At 33.0% G+C, this 17,488-nt stretch overlaps 1 protein-coding gene and 1 long non-coding RNA gene across 3 annotated transcripts; both read left to right on the top strand.

The window, feature by feature from the left end:
* Positions 1-2,318: 2,318 nt before the first annotated feature.
* On the top strand, positions 2,319-8,678 carry LOC11441665 (ERAD-associated E3 ubiquitin-protein ligase HRD1A). Of its 2 annotated transcripts, none has more exons than XM_003607370.4 (8): positions 2,319-2,475; positions 3,418-3,956; positions 4,326-4,502; positions 5,412-5,561; positions 5,647-5,855; positions 6,696-6,846; positions 7,526-7,757; positions 8,337-8,678. In XM_003607370.4, the coding sequence occupies exons 2-8, from the start codon at positions 3,424-3,426 to the stop codon at positions 8,451-8,453; spliced, it is 1,569 nt and encodes a 522-aa protein (XP_003607418.2). In that variant the 5' UTR covers positions 2,319-2,475; positions 3,418-3,423; the 3' UTR covers positions 8,454-8,678. The 2 variants fall into 2 exon arrangements, with proteins under 2 accessions (XP_003607418.2, XP_039689220.1); XM_039833286.1 differs by having other exon boundaries at positions 2,331-2,444.
* Positions 8,679-10,393: 1,715 nt separating this feature from the next.
* LOC25492885 (uncharacterized) lies at positions 10,394-11,764 on the top strand. Its single transcript, XR_003011097.2, has 2 exons — positions 10,394-10,540; positions 11,533-11,764. It is a non-coding gene; the product is annotated as an uncharacterized lncRNA (long non-coding RNA).
* Positions 11,765-17,488: the final 5,724 nt, after the last annotated feature.

Raw genomic sequence — 17,488 nt, forward strand, 5'->3', positions numbered from 1 at the left:
GTTCTGATTTTTTTTGGGAGATCATCAAATTGATAATACAGGGAGTTCTTATTCATGCATTCAAGGTAACATGTAGGAGTTATTGTGTCTCGGATGAGGAGTTTTAGAACATTTTTTAACTGATTCAAAAATTGATTCAAGAATAGATATTCATACTATTAAAGATTATTCAGATATTCTTGCATTATTCATGTTGACGCTGATAATATTGCATTTATAACTGCAAATTAACAAATAACTGAGCAGTTTATAATAAATATACATATAGGAAACGATAGAGTAAGGGAGGAAAAAAAGAATTTATATAATAAATATATCAGGCTATTGGATTGTTAGGGAACAATGGATATGTAATTCTTATTCAAGTTATGTATAAGCAACATGCAACCAATATAACTGCCTTGTTTTGCGCCATTTATATATGTCAAAGTGCATGTGATATGCTCTTTTTTCTTTTGATAAAAACGAAACATTCATTTCGTTCAATAGAACATTATTTCATTATCGTGCTTGCATTGAGCTAGTCATCCTTTTTCCACTTTTTCAATGCTTCTGTCAGTGGAGCAAGTTCTTGAATCAGTGTTTTAGAGAGAGATGAGAGGAAGAAGAGCTATGATCAGATTTTGGAACACAATTTCCTTCATTCTTTTTCTTTCTTTTTCTTTCTTTTTTATTTTTTTTAATTATTTGTTGATTTTTTTCATTTATTTAATTCTTTAATTTATACGTGGTTTTTTTGATTTATTTTTAATTAAAACAATGCACACGTGGCGGCTTTGAAGTGCTATACGTCAGCGTTGACCGAGTCAAAATTGGTTTAGGGGGCCAAAACTGCCAAAGATTCAATACATAGGGGGCTATTTTGTATTTTAATCAGTTAGGTGGCCAAAACTGCCAAAGATCCAATATATAGGGGGCTGTTTTGTATTTTAATTAGTTAGGGATCCAAAATCACAGCTTCTTAAAACATAGGGGGCCAAAAGTGCAATTAAGCCAAAATAAAAATAAAACTTAAACGCAAAACTTACAAACAAAAAAATAACTTCAACGCAAAATAGTGTTGCATTGCATTGCAAAGTTGTGTGCCCTAATCTTCTCACATTCTCATATTGTTTAATTTTTTTAAACAATACGTTTACGATATCCGCTACTTAGACCCTTTTAACAATTTTGTAAGTGTAATTGGTTGTGAGAAAAAAGAATAGGAGAGAAAGATGTGAGAAACAAAGTGTGAAAATTATAAAAAAGTTGATGTAACATTTGATATATAAGAGAATGTGAGAAGCAATAGTGAATAGAGGAATGATGTATTTTTTAAGGTGACAATTAGGGTATCCATGGAAGAATGGTGGGTAATTTACCCCAACCAATATACATTAGCCACATAAGCACATTTTTAAGTGGTATCCGTAAACTATCTCGACCCCACCAATAAATTGCTCATTTTCATTGGTTGGTGGGTAAATTACCCACCATTCTTCAAAGGTAATCTAGAAAAAACCATTTTTTAAATGAACAAATGTCCTGTTTCTAGTTACCCTATTTTGTAAAGAACAAGGATAAACATGAAAAATAAAAAGTATAAAGAACACTTTTTTATTCACAAAAGAAAGAGATTTCAGAGGACACCTTCTCACCCATCCCTCACTCTAGTCTCTCCCTTTTAGAGCATCTTCTTCATTCTTAAATGAAGGTTATTTTAGTTAATAAAGACCCAAATTGTTAGGCACCTTTAACGGAGGATGAAAAAAGAGATTAACAGATGTATAAACTCTCTCTCATCTCTTATATACAAACACCACTGTTAAAAATAAAATGAGATACTATTTTTTTAAGGAAAAAATAAGATCGTTATGAATTGACAAATAAAATATTTTTAAAATGATGTAAAATTATTATTTAGGCTTTTTTTTTTGACATAATTTATTAAGACTAATTTAGTATTGTTTTTAGAGAAATCGAATTAACATGATCACATGTTTATTATACACCTGCATCATGAGTGTCTGATTAAAACACTTATTTTAGTTTATTTTTATCATTTATATTTAGTTGTGTGATATAACCTTAACGTCTTAGTATAATCACGATAAATTTCACAGTGAAGCTACGAACAACAACTTCTCAAAATCACGACAAAGACCTCATGGCGTGCGATGGCGAAGGCAAGATGCCGAATCAAACACCCTAATCGTTGATGGTTTAACCAAACAAGTGAGCAAGATAATTTTTTCTTCTCTCTTTAAACCCATACAAGCAGTGCTTACTTTGCACTAAATCCAACGTGGCAAAAAATGGTTGGATACTCACACATCATACGTATTATATTATTTTGTATGTAATAAATGGACTGACTTTGTATTAAGGTCGAAAAACATGGAAATCGACGGAAGCTAGAACCCCAACCGAACCGGAGCTGCCCAAGTTGCCACCCACCACCGTTGGTATCTCCGTTCCATTCTCCTCCAAAATTTGGTACCCATTTACCAATTTCATTCAAAGTTTTCATCTCTCTTTTCAATTTCTCATTTTATTCAACAATCATAGAATATTTTCTTCTTTCTACTCGCTTCCCAACCATTGAACGCATATTGCTGAAAATTTTGTGCTCGATTTCTAATTTTTATTTTCTCCATTATTGTTGTTGTTTAAGAATAATTTATGGCAATTTCATTTTTTGGGGTTTTCGGGTGTTCATGTTGTTATATCCAATTTTCAAACGAACGTGTAAGACTTGGGTCTTCTTTGGATAAACAACTTAATAAACCAGTTATACCATAAGCACTTTTTATCATATAAGCAGAGACTATTTCTTTAACAAAAATAAATTAAGGTGAAATTGTTTTCATATAAGCTGTAAGTTGTTTTCATAAGCTACCTTGAAGAGCTTATGAAAATAAGCTTGAAGAGCTTATGAAAATAAGCTTAAAAAGCTTATGACATGTCATAAGCTTTTCTAAACAATCTCACAAGTGTTTATGCCAGCATGTAAGCTCAAATAAGTGTATGCTTGGTTATGCGATAAGCAAATTTGATTGAGGGAATTGATTGTGTAAAATTGATTATGGATAAAAGTGAGTTGAATATAAAGTGATTTATCTTTGGATGTATTTGTGTAAAAGTGGATTCGACAATAACTTTAAGCCTAAAATCAATTGCAGAAGTGAAAAGCTACAAATTCTAGCTTCAAGTAGAATCAATTCTACAAGCAAAATCAATTCTCTTTTAAATCATCCAAACATGATAAAATCAATTCTACAATCTCTAGAATCACTTTTGAGTTTCTACCCTCCAAAATCGAAACTAAACATATGCCAAGTCTATCTAAACTTTCTCTCATCATAAATGTATGTTATGGGTTGTTTTGCAATTGGGTTTTCACAGGTTGATTCAAATGGTTTCTGTGGTTTTTTGTAGAGCAAAATGATGCGGTTGCAGACGTATGCAGGTCTTAGTTTAATTGCCACTTTGGCTATTACATATCATGCATTTAACAGCAGAAGCCAGTTTTATCCGGCAATGGTTTATTTAGCAACTTCCAAGATCAGTTTAGTGCTTCTTCTCAACATGGCTCTAGTCATCATGTGTGTTTTGTGGCAGTTAACTAAAAAGGTGTTTCTTGGTTCTCTTCGGGAGGCCGAGGTTGAGAGGCTTAATGAGCAAGCATGGAGGGAGGTTATGGAAATCCTCTTTGCAATTACTATCTTTAGACAGGATTTCTCTATTACATTCCTTGCCATGGTTACGGCACTCTTGTTAATCAAGGCCTTGCATTGGTTGGCTCAGAAGAGAGTAGAGTACATAGAGACTACACCTTCCGTGTCTGTGTTGTCTCAAGTTCGAATCGTATCTTTTTTGGGGTTCCTTCTTCTTCTTGATGGAGCGTTTTTGTACAGTTCAGTGAAGCATTTACTTGCAACCAAGCAGGCTTCGGTTTCGATCTTCTTTTCTTTTGAGTAAGACCTACTTCTTCCTTTTTTCCCTTCTCAAATAGTTTGTGACATTGTTAATTTTACTATGGAAAATTCTCTACATGATTTCTGGACGGATAGTAATGCTTTACTTTTAATTCTGTTCTGCTACAAATGAAACTAGTACATGTTAATATATTAAAAACTCCATAGTTGAAAGTTATACGCAGAAAGTTGAACTTATACACAGTTTCACATGTATATGCTGTCTGATTTGATGCTTTCTGTGGTATCCATAAGTTAATCATTTTTGTCAATTTATAACAATTCTCTTTATAATGTTATAGGAGGTTTGGTTTTAATATAGTTTACCCTTCGCTGTTGTTTTGATATAAATACATGTTTCTATCCCAGGTACATGATACTAGCAACAACAACAGTATCCATTTTTGTAAAATATATTTTCTATGTCAGTGACATGCTTATGGAGGGGCAATGGGAAAAGAAACCGGTCTTCACGTTTTACTTGGAACTTGTTAGGGACTTGCTTCACTTGTCTATGTATATGTGCTTCTTTCTGGCAATCTTCATGTAAGTGATCACTTGTGTCTCTGTGTATAATTCCCTCGCATGATTTAAACTTCATAGCAGTATGTGCATCGTGCACTATAGAATCCATAGTATATGTTGTTGTTTATTTTGTAAGCATTTCAAAAGGTTTCAAAGAGACCAAGTGCCACATTGCTCAGGGTAAAGAGCATTTTGGAGGTTTATAAGCCAAATAGTGTTAATGTCCAAATTTACATGTTTTCAATGACTCATTGAAAGACTTGGTCCCAAATTTTTTGCTAGTAGCCCAGTATGCTTGCGTTGTATGAATATTGACAACATATACACATAGGACAGAAATGAAGTTCCCTTAGTACAGCAGGACTAATCAGATTATTTAAGGTCTGAATTGAAAAATAACATATTGGATTCTACATATTGATTTTTGGTTCAAATTTCTAAAAGTTACACGTTGAAGGTAAGTTCATGGTTGCATTTAAAAAGCTAGTGGCATGCTTTTATGGGTGGTTAGAATCATTTTAGATTTTAATATTCTCTGAATTTTAGACCAAATGCAAGAAACATGTAAGGTTTAGTGTTATTTATTCATGGCTAATAGGAATGATACCCTTGAAGATAGGAAAAGAGAATCAGTTCTGTAGGAGCTTCTAATATAATTAGCAGATTATCGTGATAATCTAACTGTCTTTTTTTATTTATTAGACATTATACCTGGCTTTGATACGTCTGCTTTACTCTCAAATATTTTCAACATGATAAGTTTATATTTTCATACTTTTTATGCATCTTTTAGTAATACTTCTCTTTTTGAGATGTAAGGGAATCATTTGGTTTACCTGTTTTTTATGCTTTTTTTCTCTATCAATCTGATTAAGTATTCCAGCCTTACGGCTATTGTCTTTACCTTCTGACTTTAATTTGATTTATCAGAAACTATGGTGTTCCTTTGCACTTAATAAGGGAGCTATACGAGACATTTAGGAACTTCAAAGTTCGTATTTCAGATTATCTACGTTATCGTAAGATCACTTCTAACATGAATGATCGGTTTCCAGATGCAACCCCTGAAGAGCTTAATTCGTGAGTTCTAAGATTAGTATTGCACCTATACCTATTATTTTTGTTTTATGCATTTGAATCAATATTTTTATATATGTCTATGCAGAAATGACTTAACCTGTATCATCTGTCGTGAAGAGATGACTACTGCAAAGAAACTTATATGCGGTCATCTTTTTCATGTTCATTGCCTCCGATCATGGCTAGAGCGGCAGCATACTTGCCCTACCTGCAGAGCACTGGTTGTCCCATCAGAAAATGGACCAACTGCTACTGGGGGACAACAAAGACCACAGTCAGATGCTAATCGACAAGGTAATCACATGATCAACAACTACTTTAGGTAAACATTATTCATTAACATAAAAAACATGACAAACTATATTATTTCCAGGATACGGTGCTTTAGAATAAAAAATGAAGAAATGTAGTTGGAAGTATGATCCTGACAAACTATTGCACTTCGTATATGCGGTGCACCTTTCCAAACAGTGGCCTGCTATTTTATAAATCATCTTAATTTCAACCCTATAACAAAAAAATTATGAGCTCTTTGTTTTACCACTTGCAAAAAGTTCCCGTCATTTTTTTTTATTCATAATTTCATGTGAAGTACGTAAAAATACTCGTTGCTTAACTTCTGTGTTGAGACTCTGAGAGTCTCACATTGGGATGTGTTAGACCTGAAAAAGTGTTTATAAGTGAGAGCAACATCCCTTACCTTACAAGTTGATTTTGTAGGATTTAGTTAGGCTAAATCCAAATTATTAGATGATATCAGAGCCTATCCTAGAATCCTTAGGCTACCCGTAGTCACTTGGCTCACACTCAAGATGTCTAGTCTTGGTTGTGATGGGGGTGTGTTGAGAGTCTCATATTGAATGTGATATGACTTGAAAAAGTATTCATGAGCTGTGGACATCTCTAACCTTACGAGCTGGTTTTGTGGAGTTGAGTTAGGTCTAACCAAATTCTAAAATATTCGTACTTCTTTTGGGGTTCATTCACACAACTTATGTGTTTAAATTTTTTTGAAAGGGGAAATTTGATTACTTTAATCTGGAATATCACCCAGAGCTAGCGAGAACAAGGCTTGGTTATACTTATTATATTTAAGTATTTTATTATTTTAATACTAACCTCGAAAGAGAACAGGGGAAGGCACTGGAAGCTCAGCTCAAACTGAGGTTGGCGATGGGGTGGCTCGTGATAATTTGAGTCGGCATCAAGCAAGACTTCAAGCTGCAGCAGCTGCAGCTTCAATATACGAGAAGTCTTATGTTTACCCTTCTCCAACTTTTGCATGGTAAGCAATCTATCCTATGCCAATATGCCTCTTTTCTATAGTTGCTGAAAAACTCAATTTCATGCGTCTCTCTCATCTTATAAAAAATGGAAAAGGTGGGTTCAAAGTGGATTGTACTGAATGTAAGATGAGATTGCTAAGCAAAACTCTTAAATTAATAACGGCGACGCGTCTTCTGTTTTTGCTTGAAAACAAATAAGAAAAGCCTCCTTCTGATTACTGCTCGAGGAGGAAAGTAGATAGAGTGAGTTTATGTAGAATGAGGCTTATTACTTTTAGAGTCTGGATTTAAGTTGTAGGATGGGATATGTTTCTCTGCAGTGAAATGTTTGGTTTATTCGATTGTTGTTCCTAAATTAAGATTGTTTCCTTTCTATTTAAATGTTAAATCATGAAAACAACCTAACTCTACTTTTTGACGCTTTCTCATGGGAAGAATTAATGAACTGAATCATAAGCTTTGTATAGTAAAGATGATACAAGAGCTATTCCTTGAATCTAAGATGATATTTGTTCACGAGGTGTCAGCTAGTGATAGGAGTTTGACCTTGTAACTTCAAGAAACAAAGTTTAAATTCCCTCGGAAACAGTTGTAAATGGTCATTAATGTCACTTTGATAATAACAACTAATAAAATATCTTTAATCTAATACTGTTGTCTAATTTCTCAAACTTACAGTTATCCCCCGATTCATAGATCAGTGGTTCAATCATCTAATAATGCTGAGCTTGATGGAGAACAAGTTTCCAGTGAGCAAGCACAAAAGCAGTTTGTGATCCCCGGTGGACCAATGAATGCGTCCTCTTCTCCAGTGCAAAGCTTCTACGTTCCACCATCTCAAACACATGCAGCCCACATGACTTATGGAGAGGGATCCCAGCTGGGAGCTCAAACAAAACTCCAGAACGAGGTACAATTGCATTCTTTGTGGCCGTTTACTTTCTAACATCATTTTCTATTTTCACTTTCAATTTTTATTTTGTATATAGGTAGCTGGAATGACATTTGGTTATGGTTTTATCTTTTAGTTGTGATATAGAGAAGATAGTAGCTAACTAGAGAGAATGCATTTCTAGAAATACCGAAAACAATGCTTTCAAAGTTTGCCGAATTCTAAATATTCAATCTATTTTCAAATGCATTTTCAAAATCTTAATACTTCTCTAATGTTTATTTTGTTAGTAAAAATGAAAACAGAAAACAATAGAAGTAAATGGCCCCACTGTTTTTAAATAAGGGACATATTCTAATATCTTTATAACAAATTTAATTACAAGGTTTTTATTTTCTAAGCATGCTTTTATTCGTTCATGTCATGTTGGGGTTTGATCAGACCAATTACTTTAGACATTGGTGAAACCAAGATCAACTTCTGTTACCACTACCATTGTTCATCTTTACTCTTTAGCAGCATCAAATCTTGTAACCAATTTACATATGATCGACGTCTTCTGAGAATTAACTCCTCGTGATATATCTTTTCCTACAGAAAACAAATGTTGACAAAAGTGTAGGTGAGGACACGTCGTCAGTATCAGATAGCAGAGGCAAACACATGGCTGCCTCTTCATCTGTATCTGTATCAGGTCATGATGAGAGCCCTTGACAGCAAAGCATAATGTTTTTACTTACTTATTGCTATACCATGCAGCAACTGCCTAATGTATATTTACATGAAATGATAGAGTATGATAGATTATGATTATCCGTAACATGTGAAACCATGTAACTTTTTTTGACGGAACCATGTAACTTAATTCTGCCTAAATGTATGCAGCAATTTTTTAATAATTCTTTGGCCAACGCAAGGAATTTACAGGACATTTTAGATAATGCATACTTAAGTTTTTTTTTTTTTAATTTGTTTGTCATAATTTTAAAGTCATTGCAAACACTACTTTATCCATTATATTGTCAATTTTGCAATAAATTGAAAATCGTGTCAACACAATTACAATAATCTCTACATGTCTTGTACGTTACAATCAAAGTATAAATTGAAAATCGTGTCAACACAACACAATTTTGCCATATGAATTGGCCTGTACATTATCAATTTCTGAAATCACGAATACTCAATTTGTCTAAAAAGTTTTTATTTTGATTTACGATATAAGCACACGCTTTAGAACATTTTTTTTTTGGTCTAGCGCATTAGATTTTAAAAAGGACAACAATGATCTTACAAATTTTCAGCTCTCTATTTATTTGGTTTTCAGTTCTCTATTTATCTTGTCAAAAAAATAGATATCATGTCAGTATTTTTCTCTCTCTCAAAAAAAAATGTCAGTATTTTTCTCACGTTGCAAAGTTGGATAATAGTTTTTTAGTTTAAGATTTAAAAAAAAAGCTATATGTCCCCGTGAGCATAGCTCAGTTGGCAGGGACATACACTGTAATATGTAGGGGCTGGGGTTCGAACCCCGGACACCCCACTTATTCACCTTGAAAAATGTGGACTACATGACCAAAATAATAAAAAATAAGCTAATTTTTGTTTGTCAAAATTACTTTAATATTTTTCTCTCATCTACTGACATAATTAAAATTACTATTTTTTATTAAAAATAATTTCTCTCTCAAATAATAGCCCAATGACTATATACTTACTTACCCTTTAAGGGTGCGTTTGATTTGCTAAAAAAATGAAGGACATGACAGAACAACTCTAGTTGTCCAGTGTTTGATTTGTAAAACTGTTTCAGGTACAGGACAAACTGGAGACAAGGGACAGAACAAAAACTCATATTTTTGTCCCTCACCAAACCACAACACAGCTTTTTGTCCCACGTACAAGTTGTCTAAAATACCAAAATAGCATTTTGTCCCTCAAAAATCGTATAAAACAAAAAATTATTCAATGCCATAAAAAATTTGTCATGTGCTGTTCTGCCTTGTGTTGTACTGTTCTATCTTATACTGTTCTGTTCAGTACTTATTGTTTTGCAAATCAAACACACCCTAAAAGTGAATAAGTAAGAAATTCGAGGTTAAAACTCCGTCTCCTGGACATTGCAATGCATTGTCCTATCAATTGAAACACTTTCAACTTATTTTGAATATTGAATAATTTGATGAACTGGTTAGAATAAATAAATTATATCAATTATTTTATCAAAGTTACTTTTTATTAATTACAAAAACTTAGAATCAACTTTTACACTCTTTTTTTTTTGTATATAAAAATTAGTTTTCTAAAACTTAGTTTGTGCCTTTTTTCTTTAGATCATTTTTTTTTGGAATAATTCTTTTGGATCAACTTGGTATGTACCATTTTTTCTGGTTAAAACTTGGTATGTACCATTGAGAAATCATTCATAAAAACTAGAATAAGCTAGTAGAGTAAATAGAAAGTAAAAACATAGTTAAGTCGAGCATAAAAAAAATAAAATAGTTAAGTCATTACTTACGCTAAAACAAAAAGAAACGGGTGTATATATAAAAGTAAGAAGTAATAATAGTAATATTTAGAATTAGGGCTCAACGTGTTATTAAAATCAAAAGCCCAGTAGAAAAGCCTATAAATGGAAAACACGCGTTATATCTAAAATAATTCAAAAAATAGAAACATGAAAATCAATACCGTTCCGATCCAAAGGTTTCGTTGGAATCGTTGCCGGATTCGTTGGAATCGTTCCGATTCTTCAAGAAAGCGACGAAACACGCTCTGTTCTGTCCCTTTCATTTTCAACGGTACATTTCTAACTTTATCTTGATTTTTAGATTTTGATTCTTGAATATTCATAAACCCTATATTCTTGCTTATTCAACCACCTTCAATTTTCTGCTTTTAACAACAACAGCCCTGTACGATTTAACAAACCCCATTAATGTGTGAAAAACTCTGCAAGATCATTCTTTTTCACAATATTTGAGCCTAAATGTTGAAACTGTTAGGTTTCCTTGAGGACTTCAAAAAATTCATAATGTAGAGTTGGATGATATCTTTTATGACATGAATTTAATTCTTTACTGTGATCGCCTCTATGAGTTGAAATCAATTTTGGTAATTTGAAAAGGATGATACAATCTTAGGTAATGGATGGAATGGATGGAACGATGCATATTACTTTTTGCTCCTTAAATTTTGTAAATGATGCCTTGGTGATTTTACAATCTTGAGCAAAAAGTAAGATGAGATTGCTAAGCAAAACTCTTAAATTAATAAAGGCGACGCGTCTTCTGTTTTTGCTTGAAAACAAATAAGAAAAGCCTCCTTCTGATTACTGCTCGAGGAGGAAAGTAGATAGAGTGGGTTTATGTAGAATGAGGCTTATTACTTTTAGAGTCTGGATTTAAGTTGTAGGATAGGATATGTTTCTCTGCAGTGAAATGTTTGGTTTATTCGATTGTTGTTCCTAAATTAAGATTGTTTCCTTTCTATTTAAATTTAAATCATGAAAACAACCTAACTCTACTTTTTGACGCTTTCTCATGGGAAGAATTAATGAACTGAATCATAAGCTTTGTATAGTAAAGATGATACAAGAGCTATTCCTTGAATCTAAGATGATATTTGTTCACGAGGTGTCAGCTAGTGATAGGAGTTTGACCTTGTAACTTCAAGAAACAAAGTTTAAATTCCCTCGGAAACAGTTGTAAATGGTCATTAATGTCACTTTGATAATAACAACTAATAAAATATCTTTAATCTAATACTGTTGTCTAATTTCTCAAACTTACAGTTATCCCCCGATTCATAGATCAGTGGTTCAATCATCTAATAATGCTGAGCTTGATGGAGAACAAGTTTCCAGTGAGCAAGCACAAAAGCAGTTTGTGATCCCCGGTGGACCAATGAATGCGTCCTCTTCTCCAGTGCAAAGCTTCTACGTTCCACCATCTCAAACACATGCAGCCCACATGACTTATGGAGAGGGATCCCAGCTGGGAGCTCAAACAAAACTCCAGAACGAGGTACAATTGCATTCTTTGTGGCCGTTTACTTTCTAACATCATTTTCTATTTTCACTTTCAATTTTTATTTTGTATATAGGTAGCTGGAATGACATTTGGTTACGGTTTTATCTTTTAGTTGTGATATAGAGAAGATAGTAGCTAACTAGAGAGAATGCATTTCTAGAAATACCGAAAACAATGCTTTCAAAGTTTGCCGAATTCTAAATATTCAATCTATTTTCAAATGCATTTTCAAAATCTTAATACTTCTCTAATGTTTATTTTGTTAGTAAAAATGAAAACAGAAAACAATAGAAGTAAATGGCCCCACTGTTTTTAAATAAGGGACATATTCTAATATCTTTATAACAAATTTAATTACAAGGTTTTTATTTTCTAAGCATGCTTTTATTCGTTCATGTCATGTTGGGGTTTGATCAGACCAATTACTTTAGACATTGGTGAAACCAAGGTCAACTTCCGAGCCTGAGTTTTGAAATTATTACAATGTCTTGATCGATGACCCGAAAAGAATTGACCGATATTATTTGTTCCATTAAATTTTGTAAATGTTGGGATGTCGGTGATTTTACAATCTTGAGTGCAATTCTAGACTAGAATTGTCACTCAGATAAGATATATGAGCCTGAGTTTTGAAATTATTATTATGCCTTGATCGATGACCCGAAAAGAATTGACGGATATTATTTGTTCCATTAAATTTTTTAAATGTTGGGATGCCTCGGTGATTTTACAATCTTGAGTGCAATTCTAGACTAGAATTGTCGCTCAGATATGATATATGAGCCTGAGTTTTGAAATTATTACGATGCCTTAATCGATGACCCAAAAAGAATTGACGGATATTATTTGTTCCATTAAATTTTGTAAATGTTGGGATGCCTCGGTGATTTTACAATCTTGAGTGCAATTCTAGACTAAAATTGTTGCTCAGATATGATATATGAGCCTGAGTTTTGAAATTATTACGATGCCTTGATCGATGACCCGAAAAGAATTGACGGATATTATTTGTTCCATTAAATTTTGTAAATGTTGGGATGCCTCGGTGATTTTACAATCTTGAGTGCAATTCTAGACTAAAATTGTCACTCAGATATGATATATGAGCCTGAGTTTTGAAATTATTATGATGCCTTGATCGATGACCCGAAAAGTATTGACATATATTATTTGTTCCATTAAATTTTGTAAATGTTGGGATGCCTCGGTGATTTTACATTCTTGAGTGCAATTCTAGACTAGAATTGTCACTTAGATATGATATATGAGCCTGAATTTTGAAATTTTTACGATGCCTTGATCGATGACCCGAAAAGAATTGACGGATATTATTTGTTCCATTAAATTTTGTTGGGATGCCTCGGTGATTTTACAATCTTCAGTGCAATTCTAGACTAGAATTGTCACTCAGATATGATATATGAGCCTGAGTTTTGAAATTATTATGATGCCTTGATCGATGACCCGAAAAGAATTGACGGATATTATTTGTTCCATTAAATTTTGTAAATGTTGGGATGCCTCGGTGATTTTACAATCTTGAGCGCAATTCTAGATTAGAATTGTGACTCATATATGATATATGAGCCTGAGTTTTGAAATTATTACGATGCCTTGATCGATGACCCGAAAAGAATTGACGGATATTATTTGTTCCATTAAAATTTGTAAATGGTGGGATGCCTCGGTGATTTTACAATCTTGAGCGCAATTCTAGATTAGAATTGTGACTCATATATGATATATGAGCCTGAGTTTTGAAATTATTACGATGCCTTGATCGATGACCCGAAAAGAATTGACGGATATTATTTGTTCCATTAAATTTTGTAAATGTTGGGTTGAGTGCAATTCTAGACTAGAATTGTCACTTAGATATGATATCTGAGCATAAGTTTAGAAATTATTACGATGCTTCGATGATTCGAAAAGAATTGACGGATATAATTTGTCCCATTAAATTTTGTAAATGTTGGGATGCCTTGGTGATTTTACGATCTTGAATGCAATTCTAGACTAGAATTGTCACTCAGATATGATATATGAGCATGAATTTTGAAATTATTAAATAATCTTGATCGTTGACCCGATAAGAATTGACGGATATTATCTGTTCCATTAAATTTTGTAAATGTTTGGATGCCTTGGTGATTTTACAATCTTGAGTGCAATTCTAGACTAGAATTGTCACTCAGATATGATATATGAGCCAAAGTTTTGAAATTATTACGATGCCTTGATGGATGACCCGAAAAGATTTGACGGATATTATTTGTTCCATTAAATTTTGTAAATGTTGGGATGCCTCGATGATTTTACTATCTTGAGCGCAATTCTAGACTAGAATTGTCACTCAGATATAATACATGAGCCTGAGTTTTGATATTATTACGATGCCTTGATCGATGACCCAAAAAGAATTGACGGATATTATTTGTTCCATTAAATTTTGTAAATGTTGGGTTGAGTGCAATTCTAGACTAGAATTGACACTCAGATATGATATCTGAGCATGGGTTTTGAAATTATTATGATGCTTCGATGACTCGAAAAGAATCGACGGATATAATTTGTCCCATTAAATTTTGTAAATGTTGGGATGCCTGGGTGATTTTACGATCTTGAATGCAATTCTAGACTAGAATTGTCACTCAGATATGATATATGAGCATGAATTTTGAAATTATTAGAAAGTCTTGATCGATGACCCGAAAAGAATTGACGGATATTATCTGTTCCATTAAATTTTGTAAATGTTTAGATGCCTTGGTGATTTTACAATCTTGGTTGCAATTTTAGACTAGAATTGTCGCTCAGATATGATATATGAGCCTGACTTTTGAAATTATTACGATGCCTTGATCGATGACCCGAAAAGATTTGACGGATATTATTTGTTTCATTAAATTTTGTAAATGTTGGGATGCCTCGGTGATTTTACAATCTTGACTGCAATTCTAGACTAGAAATGTCAGTCAGATATGATATATGATTCTAAGTTTTGAAATTTTTACGATGTCTTGATCGATGACCCGAAAAGAATTGACGGATATTATTTGTTCCATTAAATTTTGTAAATGTTGGGATGCCTCGGCGATTTTACAATCTTGAGTGCAATTCTAGACTAGAATTGTCACTCAGATAAGATATATGAGCCTGAGTATTGAAATTATTGAAATTATTACGATGCCTTGATCGATGACCCGAAAAGAATTGACGGATATTATTTGTTCCATTAAATTTTGTAAATGTTGGGATGCCTCGGTGATTTTACAATCTTGAGTGCAATTCTAGATTAGAATTATGACTCAGATATGATATATGATCCTGAGTTTTGAAATTATTACGTTGAGGGATGACCCGAAAAGAATTGACGGATATTATTTGTTCCATTAAATTTTGTAAATGTTGGGATGCCTCGGTGATTTTAAAATCTTGAGTGCAATTCTAGACTAGAATTGTCACTCAGATATGATATATGAGCCTGAGTTTTGAAATTATTACGATGCCTTGATCAATGACCCGAAAAGAATTGACCGATATTATTTGTTCCATTAAATTTTGTAAATGTTGAGTTGAGTGCAATTCTAGACTAGAATTGTCACCCAGATATGATATTTGAGCATGAGTTTTGTAATTATTATGATGCCTCGATGACTCGAAAAGAATTGACGGATATAATATGTCCCATTAAATTTTGTAAATGTTGTGATGCCTTGGTGATTTTACGATCTTGAATGCAATTCTAGACTAGAATTGTCACTCAGATATGATATATGAGCCTGAATTTTGAAATTATTAGAAAGTCTTGATCGATGACCCGAAAAGAATTTATGGATATTATCTGTTCCATTAAATTTTGTAAATGTTTGGATGCCTTGGTGATTTTACAATCTTGAGTGCAATTCTAGACTAGAATTGTCACTCATATATCATAAATGAGCCTGAGTTTTGAAATTATTACGATGCTTTGATCGATGACCCGAAAAGAATTGACGGATATTATTTGTTCCATTAAATTTTGTAAATGTGCCTCGGTGATTTTACAATCTTGAGTGCAATTCTAGACTAGAATTGTCCGTCAGATATGATATATGGGCCTAAGTTTTAAAATTATTACGATGCCTTGATCGATGACCGAAAAGAATTGACGGATATTATTTGTTCCATTAAATTTTGTAAATGTTTGGATGCCTCGGTGATTTTACAATTGCAATTCTAGACTAGAATTGTCACTCAGATATGATATATGAGCCTGAGTTTTGAAATTATTACGATGCCTTGATGGATGAACCGAAAAGAATCGACGGATATTATTTGTTCCATTAAATTTTGTAAATGTTGGGATGCCTTGGTGATTTTACCATCTTGAGTGCGATTCTAGACTAGAATTGTCACTCAGATATGATATCTGAGCCTTAGTTTTGAAATTATATGATGCCTCGATGACTCGAAAAGAATTGACGGATATAATTTGTCCAATTAAATTTTGTAAATGTTGGGATGCCTTGGTGATTTTACGATCTTGAGTGCAATTCTAGACTTGAATTGTCACTCAGATATGATATATGAGCCTGAATTTTGAAATTATTATGATGCCTCGATGACCCGAAAAGAATTGACGGATATTATTTGTTCAATAAATTTTGTAAATGTTGGGATGCCTCAGTGATTTTAAAGAAATCTACATTTTGTAAGTGTTGGGATGCCTCAGTGATTTTACGATCTTGAGTTTAATTTTAGACTATGAATTGTCACTTAAATATATGAGCCTGAGTTTTGAAATTATTATGATGCCATTTGTCCCATTAAATTTTGTAAATGTTGGGATGCCTCGGTGATTTTAAAGGAAACTATTTTCTAAATGTTGAGATGTCTCAGTGATTATATATGATCTTGAGTGCAATTCTAGACACTATGAATTGTCACTCAAATATGATATTTGAGCCTGAGTTCTGAAATTATTATAATGCCTCAATGACCTGAAAGGAATTGATCGATATTATTTGTCCGATAAATATTGCAAGTGTTTGGATGCCTCGATGACCCATATGATATTTGAGCCTGAGTTTTGAAATGATGCCTCGATGACCCGAAATGAATTGATGGATATTATTTGTCCCATAAGTGTTACAAGATGCCTAGATGACCCTGAAGCAAACATTTTTGAACAAGCCTGAAGCAAACATTATGAACACTTTACCGATAATATAAAGGTTGGATGATGCCTTAAATGTGAAATTGTTATGAATTTTTATTCATTCATAATGCCTCTATGACCCGAAAAGAATTAATGGATATGATTTGTTTCATAGATGTTGCAAGTGTTTGGATGCCGTCATCATAATGCCTCTATGACCCGAAAAGAATTAATGGATATGATTTGTTTCATAAATGTTGCAAGTGTTTGGATGCCTCAATGACCCTAAAGGAAATATTTTGAACACTTCACTCATAGTGTAAAAATCAATGACCCTAATATCAATCTTTATTCATAATATAAGGGATGGATTCGTCGTGCTTTTATAACCCTGAATGCAATTCTAGACTATCGATTGCCACTACGAGATGAAATGTTAGATGCCTTGATGATCCTAAATGAATCAATGGATATTATATGTTCCATAAATGTTGCAGGTGTGTGGATGCCTCGATGACCCTAAAGGAAACATTACAAATACTTCACTCACAATGTAAAAGTTGTATGATGCCTTAAAT

This window comes from Medicago truncatula, chromosome 4 (assembly GCF_003473485.1).
Source record: "Medicago truncatula cultivar Jemalong A17 chromosome 4, MtrunA17r5.0-ANR, whole genome shotgun sequence".
In the NCBI taxonomy this organism is placed as follows: Eukaryota; Viridiplantae; Streptophyta; class Magnoliopsida; order Fabales; family Fabaceae; genus Medicago; species Medicago truncatula.